Source organism: Schistocerca gregaria, chromosome 3 (genome assembly GCF_023897955.1).
Source record: "Schistocerca gregaria isolate iqSchGreg1 chromosome 3, iqSchGreg1.2, whole genome shotgun sequence".
Classification (NCBI taxonomy): Eukaryota; Metazoa; Arthropoda; class Insecta; order Orthoptera; family Acrididae; genus Schistocerca; species Schistocerca gregaria.
In genome coordinates, this window is record NC_064922.1 from 520337853 (window position 1) to 520349233 (window position 11381).

Here is an 11381-nt window from a genome sequence, read left to right on the forward strand (position 1 = left end):
GATGCCCTCGGCTGGTCGGCCTGTTGCACTGGTTTTCAAGTCGTTCCCAGCCTTGTTGAATTCAGGTCACAGAAACTGTTTACGAGACAAACATTTAGCAGTGTTCCATGGATTCCAAGCTTGTAAAACTCGTGGAGCAGCAACAGGGCGAAACAGGTCAAAATCCTCGAGGGTGTCAGCTACTGTGCATGCCACCCATGGGCGACGCCTTACGACAGTTCACACTCTGAGGAGGCTGGAGTGCCACTATTCAAATCAACTCCACCGGCACCAACAGACTGCACCACTATCAGATCTATAACACCCACCCTTGCCAATCCCCTAGGCAAGAAGGTAGAGTCCTCACTGTGGCCACCACCCCTTTGGCCATCATCAGCCCTACCATTTTACCCCAGTGCGTTGCCTGACAACCAGGCTTCTTCCTTCCAGCTGGCAGGCTTCAATGCCAAATCTCCTTCAGTGTCAACATTTCACCTTCCCACGCTACATGCTGGGCGCTTCCACCCCTATGTGCCCATTTCAGGCGAGAAGGAACCAGTATCACGGCCCAGTGAGTTTGAAAGTCCGGTAGAATGCACGGACCTTGATGACAGCAACTAGGCAGCAATGCAGCAATCTGTGAGTGCTGCTACCAGTGCCGATGTGAAGATACTCCTGTCGTGCTAGCCTATCAGTATTCGCGGTGGCTTTTTAAAGGCGCAGTCCAGCACCTCAGCAGTCAGTCATGATTTCTCTGTGCTGTTTTACTGATACAGCTATACGTCTTGGTTTGAAATTCACTATGGCTCCAGTTTCGATTTTAGTTTACATGCTGGGCTTATTACTCTATCGTGTTGTCTCCATTGTTTGTCGTTTGTCAGTTGCTGTCATCCACCTATTTACTCCCATGCAACTTGCTGTGATGAACTTATCTGGTCGGCCTGTTGCACAGGTTCTTGAGTCATTCCCAGTCTTGTTGGATTCTGGTCACAGTACACTGACCAAATATCAAACTACAGTAAACCTATGACAATGGTACAATCACAGGATGGTGGTTGTTGGGATGTTTAAGGGGGACTAAACAGCTAAGGTCATCAGTCCCCCATTAAAAAAACAGGCGAGACGAAAATTTATGGAGCAGGTAAAACCGCAAGGGGGGAGGAGACATAAACTGAATGTTGCGAGTTGAATTATGGGAGGCACGGTAGGCGGGACGGGGGGGGGGGGGGGGGGGCATATTTGTTGTAGGTAAGTCTATTTTAATAAGAATTTTGGGGAGGGGATGTGGTTTTATTTTTGTATGAATCGAGGAACGAGGGTGTTGGAAGAACAGTGGGAGTGTTTATCTTTGATTTTTATTTTGAGTAAGTCTTGATTAGCCTAATTTTTTATGATGATGTTTCTGAAAGGTATGTTAGCTATGTAATGTATTTATTCAGTTCTTAGGATTTTGTGAGAAACAGGACTGATGGGTATCATATGGTTCATTGCATCCATATAGGTTAACTGAAGTTTATGATCAGTTCTATGTTCAAATAGATTTGGTATCACACACATCCATGCCCGAGGCACGATTCGAACCTTCGACCGTAGCAGTCGCGCGGCTCGGGACTGAGGTTTATCATCACCCTCATACAAGTTTTCTGTGACTGGAACCCAGTTTTCCTGAATGCAAATCAAGTGTCTTACTTTATCTGTATACTATAATAATATAATCTATGAGTAGGGCCTATACTGCTTACTGCTAGCCATGATTGTGCCAGCCATATACAACATAACAAATTAAAATGGAAATCTGTACTTTGGTAAAACCAGTTGTTTCCTCCATTATGTTAAATAGCTGTTGTGTAACACTTGCTGATAGCTAGTATTTACCTGATTACATTGGTATTTATCTAAGAAAGTAGTTAGGATACATACACCTGCAACAACATGCACCTGTTTAATACAAACAAATGTTGTGTGATGGAACTTTACGACAACCATCAATTTCCATGCAACTAACGGGAATTTCAAAGCCTTGAATCTATAATGTCAGGTACTTCAGAGCGCAAATGTAAAATTATAAAATTTTTACGTATGGATGGTTGTAGTTGCATACCTACAACAAATTCGTAAACACTGGACACGACATGTATTGAATGTTGCATTCAATGGGAATAAACCAGGTAAATGTTCACAACAACAAAAAAGCAACGGCTATGCAAGTCTAGTTACACAAATAAACGTTTACCACAAATAATTAGGAGGCACGCAAATGGATGCTACGTAAAACATCCACGTTCCGCACTAATCTCGCTAGAGCTGAGAAGTTGTGCACTAACATTAGTTACTAAGAAAGATATAGCAACGAAACTAACAACAGAATCACTGCTTCAATACCGCAAATACACTACTTAGTTTATGTTTCTTGTCATCAAATGTAACTTAACAATTAGTTCTGAAAAAGTAAAATAGTTACTAACATACTATCATACTTATTACTAACCTGCTATGGGGAAAAATTGTCTTTTACTAATCCATTTATGGGTACCAAATGAGATACGGCCGAAACTTTTGCATATTGCAGACAATGCCATTACGTAATAATCAACATGAAAACCACAAGGAGTATGTTTTTTTAAATATATTTAGTTAAAGCTTCTCCTTACAACTATTCGTGCACTACACTGTGCCCCATGCTTTGTTTTGTAAACATTTCAGACCAAAGATTAAAGGCCCCTCAACGTGTAACAATTTGTCTGTGCACATTCAGCTGCGCAAACAGATCGTTGCACATAAACAGGAGATTTGCGCAGGTTTCAGATGTGCGCATAGCTGGAAGATGGAGTTCGAGGTTTGAGCGAAGTAGCTGAAACCTGTGGGTACGAATTACTTTTGTGCAGGCCAGCTGTCCGGCGCTAATACGTGTTCGATTCAGTTGTTTTTCAGTCAGTCGTTTCTCGTCAGTTTGTGTGCAGATTGAATATTGAAACGGCAGTGTTCCAGACACCTCATTGTAGAATTTGTCGAAATGCGTAGGAATCACCGCATGTTTGTGGAAACTATAGCGATAGGGATAAGAAGGTAGCTGCTTGTAATTCTTTAACAAATAAATTACGAGCGGCTGACCCAACGACAAACAATGAAATAATACATAATAATGAAAAAATTGTCGGAGATTGTTTACCACAAAGAGCTTAACGAAATGTATTTGATCTGATGCCGGGGAATTACTAGCATAAATTCACTCAGTATTGTCCTGTGCCATAGTCCAAGATTAGATGTGACAGCGTAGCAAAGAAAATTAGGTCCTATCTGTGGTAAAGAAGAGTGCTGTTAAGAGTGCCGTTAGAATATTGAGTCATGCTGATAATGGTATGTCTTGACACAGTGCCTTCAAGAACGTTATTGTTATTGCACGTCTTTTCCTTACGCTTATAATAGGTGGTTCATGAGAAGAGTGATTTGGAGGTGATTTACAGAATTCAGAATCACAGTATTACAAGGAAAACCGTCCAGATATACTAAGAATTTTATTTCCTGGGGCAAAAGTTGCTCGTAGACTTCAGGCAGGAAACTGAAATTCTCGACTTAAAACTAAATGAACTATAGCTCACTGGCCACATATATAACTTCTAAGAATATACCGTGTCTCAAACACCTCTAAAACTATAAAAATATGATCTCTACCTTGTCAAAATTGAGTGCAGTACTTTAATTGCCTACTTAAAATCATCCTTCAGGACAGCGTAAATAGTTCACCTATGTTGGGGATGATTTCACTTAATGTTGTTTGGAAATTGCATTAGTACATTTAGATCCTTGCAGCTTCTGTTACCAGGAATCTTAACATCACCGACAGCGAAACTTGCAGCGAAACTGGTCTCCTCATGCAAGGCTTTTTTAATGTATTATACTTGGAGTTATGAGTGTCATAATTATAGATTTCTAAATCCTTCCTCAAACAGTTACGCCAGTTGTAGAGTCCACCCAGCAGCCTGAGAAATAAATTTATATGCGAAAACTGCCTTTGCTTAAGCAGCCAATGTATAAGCCATTTCGATCTGCCTTTCTGTTTCTGGCATTTTGTCTTTTGCAACGTATGTTCCGAATACAGACCTTAATAGGATTTACTCCATTTCTGAATAAATGAAACAAACTTCGATGTTACTGTGTGAGAGCGTAGTCGCTTGCCACTGAAATGTCTTTTCTACACCGACAGATGGCGGGCGAGCCATAGATTGGAACTTTTATTGTGCGAACATACCATGTTTGGATTGAGTTATTGCATTCACAGGCATTTGTTTCCGTTTATCAGCGTGTTAGACAGGCCTTAAAAAATACAAAAATGAAGTGCCATACTGCCATGGAGGTAAAAATATCCCCATTTTTACCCCTATGCCAACTGCAACCTTTTTTGCTTCTAGCATAACACCATTTAATCACCATAAATTTAAAAAATGACATTTATAGCAAGGTAACATTTAACCTTTATCAGACACACTCTGTGGAGGAGACATTAATAAATGTATCTTCAGAATACTATTGTGACACATAGTGCCTGAGCGTTGTATATCTACATGTGCAGTCCATGGTACGTCCCATTGTACCAGTTTTGTTAGGGTTTCTTCCCACTCCATTCACATGTGGACCATGGGAAGAATGATCCTGTAAATGCTTCTGTGAGTGCTGTCATTAATCCAGTCTTCTCCTCACGATCTCTGTGTGAGCGATATGAGAGCGATATATTCCTAGAGTCATCGTTTTACGTTGGTTCTTGAAATTTTGTAAGTACTTTGCTCAGAATAGTTTGCGTCTATCTTCAAGAGCCTGTCAGTTCAGTTTTCTCGGCATATTTGTGACACACTCCTATGGGTTAGACAAACCTGTGACCATTCTTTCTTCTGGTGCCCCATATGACCTACTTTTAAGAAATAACATAGGTGGAAATGAAATGAGAATATGGAATTTTTGGCCGGGAGGTCCCATACAGGGAAGTTCGGCCGCCAAGTGCAAGTCTTATTTCAGTTGACGCCACATTGGGCGACTTGCGTGCCGATGATGAGGATGAAATGATGATCAGGACAGCACAACACTCAATCCATGAGTGGAGAAAATCCCCAACCCAGCCAGGAATCGAACCTGGGCCCTCTGCATGGGAGGCAAGCACATAACCAACCAGCTAAGCAGGCAGGCAGCATAGGCATGGTGCTGAGTCAAATGCTTTTCGGAAATCGAGATATAATGCATTTAGCTGATTGCCTTGTGGTTGGGTTTCAGGGAGTCATGAGTGATAAATGTGAGTAGCGTTTTGCATGATCCATGTTTTCCGAATCCATATTTGTTGGCGCTGAGAAGGTCATTCTGTTTGGTATATTATGTTCTAAGATTCTACAAGAAATCGATGTCAAGGATATTGGACAGTAGTTTATGACCTCTACTACCCTTCTTGTAAATGGGTGTGACCTGTGGTTTCTTCCAACAAACGGGCATGGTTTTTTAACTAAGGGATCTACAATAGACTATAGTTGGAAGAGGTGCTAACTCAACCACAAATTCAGTATAGAATCTCATAGGGATCCCTCTGGACCCTGGAGCCTTGTTCATTTTTAATGATATCAGCTGTTTCTCAACACCACCGACACTAACAACTGTTTCACTCATCTTTCCAGTGGTACAGGGATTAAAGTAGGGCAATTCTCCTGTGTTTTCCTTTGTAAAGGAACATTTGAAGACAGAATTAAGCATTTCAACATTTGCTTTGCTATCCTAAATTTCAGTTCCTGTTTCATTCGCTAGCGACTGGATGCCAGATTTGGTGCTACTAACAGCCTTTACATATGACCAGAATTACTTTGGGTTTTCTGAAAGATCATTTCACAATATTCTGCTGCGGCAGTCATTGAAGACTACACACGCATTGCTCTCTTGACAGTCAAATGCTTTCACACAGTGTATCTCTATCTACGCTCCTATGATTTATTTTACACCTATTGTGCACCAGTTTCTGTTCCTTAAGCAGTTTCCTTACACTGATGGTATACCAACCCCCCCCCCCCCTATGAACAGTTCTACTGGGTACATGTCTGTCAACTACATGGTCAACTATTCTTTTAAACTTGAGCCAGAGTTCCTCTACATGTTCCTGCCATGTGCTGAATGTTTCAAGTTCCTCAATGAGTATGATGCTACTAATTTTTAATCTAGTCCACTGAATATATAAATCTTTCTATTTGCGTTAGTTGTCCTCTATACCTTGGTGACTGCACATGGTCACTGATATCAGTTTCAATGTGGACATCCTCAAAGAGGTCAGGTCTATGTTTTGGCACTAGATCCAATATACTTCCATCACAAGTGGTGATCAGTACAATTTGTTCAGGTAGTTTTTGGAGAAGGCATTTAGTACTTCTTCGCAGGATGTCTTGTTATGCTAGATACAATTGACAGCAAACCACTTGTTTTTATGAAAACAGGTAATTCAGTTCTTGTAATAAGACTGATGGTCATCATTCCTTTTAGATTTTACTATCTTCTTGAGATATAAACTTAGCTATGGCTTCAGATGTACTTCTTGTTGTATTCCCAAGAACTGGGATAGTGCAAAGTGGTTGGTAGTGCCAAACTCTCTAGAGTTCCTGTAAAAGTTTGACTCTACCAGTCTCATAATGGCTGCATTGAAATAGAATATGACTGACATCAGAAACTGTGACATCATCACACTGACAGTAGGGAATCCCTTATATGTTGATTTTATGTAACTAAGCAGGGAAAAATCCATGATTGAGATGCATCTGCACAACAGAAAACATTATTTTCCATGTCTCTTTGGACTTTACAAACCATGGCTGTTCTGGCACAATGGGCTGTATACCTGTGAGCTTTTAGCCCATGTTTTATTGACTATTAGTTCATTCTCCCTGCCACAAAAGAATCGCTTGTCGCTTTATTTCAAAAGGTAATCTGTGTATGTGAATTTTATGTCTATAAATCTTACACTGCTAATAGCTTCTCTTGCTAATTGATCTATTTTGTCGCTATGTTTGTACCGACCTGAAGATCGACTGAGAAATCACAAGCAGCAATTGACTATTACAGCGAGATATATTATGTCTTTTACAAGTTCTTTGTATCCTGTTTGGCATGTATCTGGTAACCTAGCGACACTATATAGTGTAAACGTTGAGTGTATTAAAAGTGTTTATTAATAAATTGCGTGTGCTTTCATTCTGAATCAATGCATCACTCACGAAATCCTAGAATGGTGATTCGAGTAGGAACTTGGAGAAATGACAGATCAACTTGGAAATGGTAGCGTTAAACAGAGAACGCAAACGAGATACTGCAAACACCGCACCTCGCTGCAGCTGGTGCCTCCACAGTCCAGCAACCATTGATTTATCCGTTTCCTGAAAATGTAAGACTGCACATGAAGTGAAACAGCCAGTGTACTGAACATTTAGACCAGAACTCTGCTTCACACATTTTCAGCCAACATGTTCACAACAACACAACACAATTTCACTGCCATTGCACATTTAAATGAATCACAGACTGTGCATGTGGAGGAGGTTTTACATACACAGAGTTATGAGACAGTAAAAAACCGCTTAATCAAACAGGTCACACTTATCCCGGATTCTAGGTTACAGACGTTCTTAACAGATGAGCGCTTGGGAAGCAAGTCAGCCAAACAACTATTATTAGAGCTTCGTTCACTGGCAGGCTCAGATCAGTTGCCTGAGAGGTCGCTGACAATGCTTTGGTAAGAAGGCTTGCTGATAACATGAGAATGATACCAGCCACAGACATGGAATTGCCTCTAACAATGTTGGGAGAAAAAGCAGAAGCCATTGCTGCTTGTTTGCAGTGTTATGTTGGCGGTACTGTAGCTAGAATCGACATGGTTGGCAAGCCCAAACCCAGCATTTCAGGAGCAGTTACAAGAACCAGCCCCAGACCAGGCATTCAGTTGTATGATCCGGTGAATTCCATAGAGCAGCTGGCCAACAGCATTCAGGTACTTAGTGCACAAGTCGTGGCACTACAGAATAGGCAACATTAACAGGACACGGAAATTAGTCGAGGACGTAGGCACCCGGACAAGCAATATAAATGCAGGGTAAATAAGGATAATGGTTATTGTTGTCGGTTTCACCAGCGTTTTGGAGACAGAGCATGCAAGTGTGCAGTTCCTTGCTAAAACTGTTTCGGCGGCCTATGAAGGGCACTACAAGCCATCATTCTGCAATTTTTAGTCACCTCTTCAAGCCTTCCCATGCCACGACTACCACGCCACGTATGCAGGAGACACCTATAACTGGAAATCTCCTCAGTGTGCACTAGGGCTCGCAAGAGGATTTGCACGGAGGAACTGTCACAGCGTCCTGCACAGAGCACTAAACAGGTGAAGTGGCCAAATTCTGGAAGGCCTCAGGTTTCTGAAATGGAAGAGGTTCTCAGCCCTAGTCTACTGAGTAACAGGGCAAGACTTTTTCTGCACAGCAAAATGCGGGTGTGCAACGTCATAAATTTGAGCCTGTGTGTACGTCTGGCTGCGAGAACCTCAGCTTTGAGGAGTTACGATATTGTTTCCGTGACATGGCCAGTAGTCCTAATGTGCATTGTCAGTATCCTCAAAGTAGTGGTTTTAGAGTGCACTCAGCGTATCTCAGTGGCTCTTTGTGGTATACACAGATTCAGAAACAGAATGTTTGATGGAAATAGGTTCAGACCTAAATGAGCTACTGATAAGTCGTTTTGAACTGAACAGCATGATGGTTCCACTACATCTTATGGTAGTGAACAAATCAGTCATTGAAGCATATGGCAAGAAGACTATGAAATAAAGCAGAGGCTTAAGCAAGCAATTCGAGTGGTATTTTTTGGCAGCGGACGTCAGTGACCCCATATATTTTACTCCATTTCATATTGGTCATGCACCTCAACAGTGGAACACTGCAGACAGCTGTGGAGACCGCACTGCTGAGTATGGAGGACATTTAAGATATATTTTAGACGAGTTTCCTGGCATTACATTAACCCACAAGTGTACATGCCGCTTTTTATAACATGAGAGGGCATGTGGCGTACCTTGAGCACATGTAAAGAATAGCTTCTTTTCGTTAGCAAGATATAGGACCCAACGAGCCTTGCCCAACCAATGCCACATGCCGTTTCAGTTTCTATCTCACTGGGTTTGAGTTTCGAGTTTGTGACTATTGTGGCAAATACACCATCACCATTTTCCATTAGCCTTTTCTCTCAATATATAGTTGATTTATTCCAAAAATATCATATCTGTCAATTACGAGTGTTAGCCAGCTTTATGCATCTAGTATTACGTAAACTTAACTACGTCATAGGAACTCATCAAGCCTGAGGAAACCTTCAACAGTTGATCACTATGATTTTAATGTTCTTTTCAGCAAAAGCCATTTCTTTGTGTCTTACAGCAGTACTTCGGGGTCTCATACAGCTATCATTATTTGGACTGGATGAAGAGTCACCTAATCTAAAAATCTTGTGTGTGCATCCTACACACGTTCCACTACCAGGACAGCAGCCTCTGATGTGCAGTGTACGCTTGACCCATTTAGGGGGACGATATAGTTCTCAACACTGCAACACAAGTAAAGAAAGTCACAGCCTAGCTTGTCGCAGAACCATCAAAGTCTCTGGTTCGAGCCTTCCATTCGACTCAGAACCAAGGAGTGGCTCTCCGCACTCGGGACAATGCGGCAGACAGTAACTTGGTTGAAATTCATTCAGCACGCTCAGTCTTCGTAACATCTTCTACAAGTCGTTTGGAAAAATGGACCGGCCGGAGTGAGATCCTTTTTCCTGTATTATGCTGTGATTTACAATTATGCTTTATGAGTTCCTGATGCACTTGCAAAATTGAAAGTGATGATCTGCATCGAAACTGGTCATAGAATAAAGATATATTTTCAGACAATCTTTGTAATGAAATATGTAGTGATTTGTATATCTCTGGAACTGTGCCAGTAACGGTATCTACGTATCTGATTTGAAATTTCCAATTTTTTGGGACCATAAAGTACTGTATTTCATGCATTACCAACAACTTAGATGACACTATTATCACCATATACATCAGAACAAAGACTTAATACATGGAACATATAACACATTTCGTGCCTTTCAAGACAATGGTTTAATCTGTAGTTTAAAGACATGCAAATTTTTCCTGTCGAAAATACTGCCATTTCGGACAGTATCAACATCCGCTCTAAGGATGGAGATTTGCTGATAACTCACAACTTGACTATTCTCTAGAAATTTTCGTTTCAAATACTTCTCGTAATGTACCAGCACTATTATGTCGCTTACACTGACAGGATGAGATGTTTTATTCGCCGAACAAGAGCCAAAATGACTTTCAAGTTCTCGCTACGTGGTTACATTTTAGCCCCTGGTTTAGAACATTTCACCTTTGAAAAACCACTTGTAATCACAGAAGGCGCACCACAGTAAGATATCGCAGCAGTGTAGCTTTTCCACACTGCAGAATCATCCCACAGCTCTCTCAGCTCAAATTCAGTCATGAATACACAGAAATATGCGCAACAAGTACTAGCTGACCATCGGCGACGTGACAAGTGCAGCATTCATCGCTTACGAGTTTTTGTAAAATATTGCAACGGTTAGAGGATCGATAACGTAAAAATATTTCACAATCAGACACAGACATCTGACGAGAGGCCATTATACTCAACCCATGCGTCAGGGCCATAGCGGTATCAGTCTCACGCGGCAATTAGTGAGTCGATATCGTTTCTGGCCCCGCCTGGATACAGGTATCGAACGTTTAGCCCGACGCTGAGAAGCCTGTGCCGAAAACTAGCCAACACACACGCAGAGATTTAGCCAAAGGAGAACGTTGTCAAGAATTTTTGCACCTACCTTTCCATGCGAATTTTTTAACGTATGTTACCATTTACAGTGCTACCCATTAAAACTGCGACACCAAGAAGATGGGCTCCTGACGAAATGTTATTGATTGTGCTTATACTGTATAGTAAGGAGAAGACATGGTTAAATCTCCTCACTTACTTATTTACTTACTCCCTTACTCCTCACTCTCTTGGCTTCACAAACTGCAGCCGGTTTTAGACTTCGTCAAGCAGCCACTTTCACAGTGTTCTGTCCTTGGTATCTTCTTCCCTTGCTTCAAGTATCTGAAGATCCTTGGCCATCTGGTCTTTCCAACTTGCTTTCGGTCTGCGTAAAGGTCTTCGTCTTTTGGTTCTTCTCTGACACAGCCCATCCCAGTCTTGGCTTCCCAAACAGCATGTGTGTTCATTATGCAGAGTTATTCAGCTGCCCCTACCGATGTTGTTTTATGCAACCCGCAGTGGCTGGCCTTCTAAAACCATGAGCGAGATTTTGATGTTCTC

At 41.5% G+C, this 11381-nt stretch overlaps 1 protein-coding gene across 1 annotated transcript in view; it reads right to left on the bottom strand.

The window, feature by feature from the left end:
* LOC126354112 (39S ribosomal protein L21, mitochondrial) overlaps positions 1-2729 on the bottom strand; it is a 34128-nt gene extending 31399 nt beyond the window's left edge. Inside the window, exon 1 of the mRNA XM_050003505.1 lies at positions 2468-2729. Within this exon, the coding sequence (XP_049859462.1) occupies positions 2468-2558 (91 nt within the window). The 5' untranslated portion in view covers positions 2559-2729. The remainder of the gene's footprint in view (positions 1-2467) is intronic.
* Between the last annotated feature and the right edge of the window lie 8652 nt (positions 2730-11381).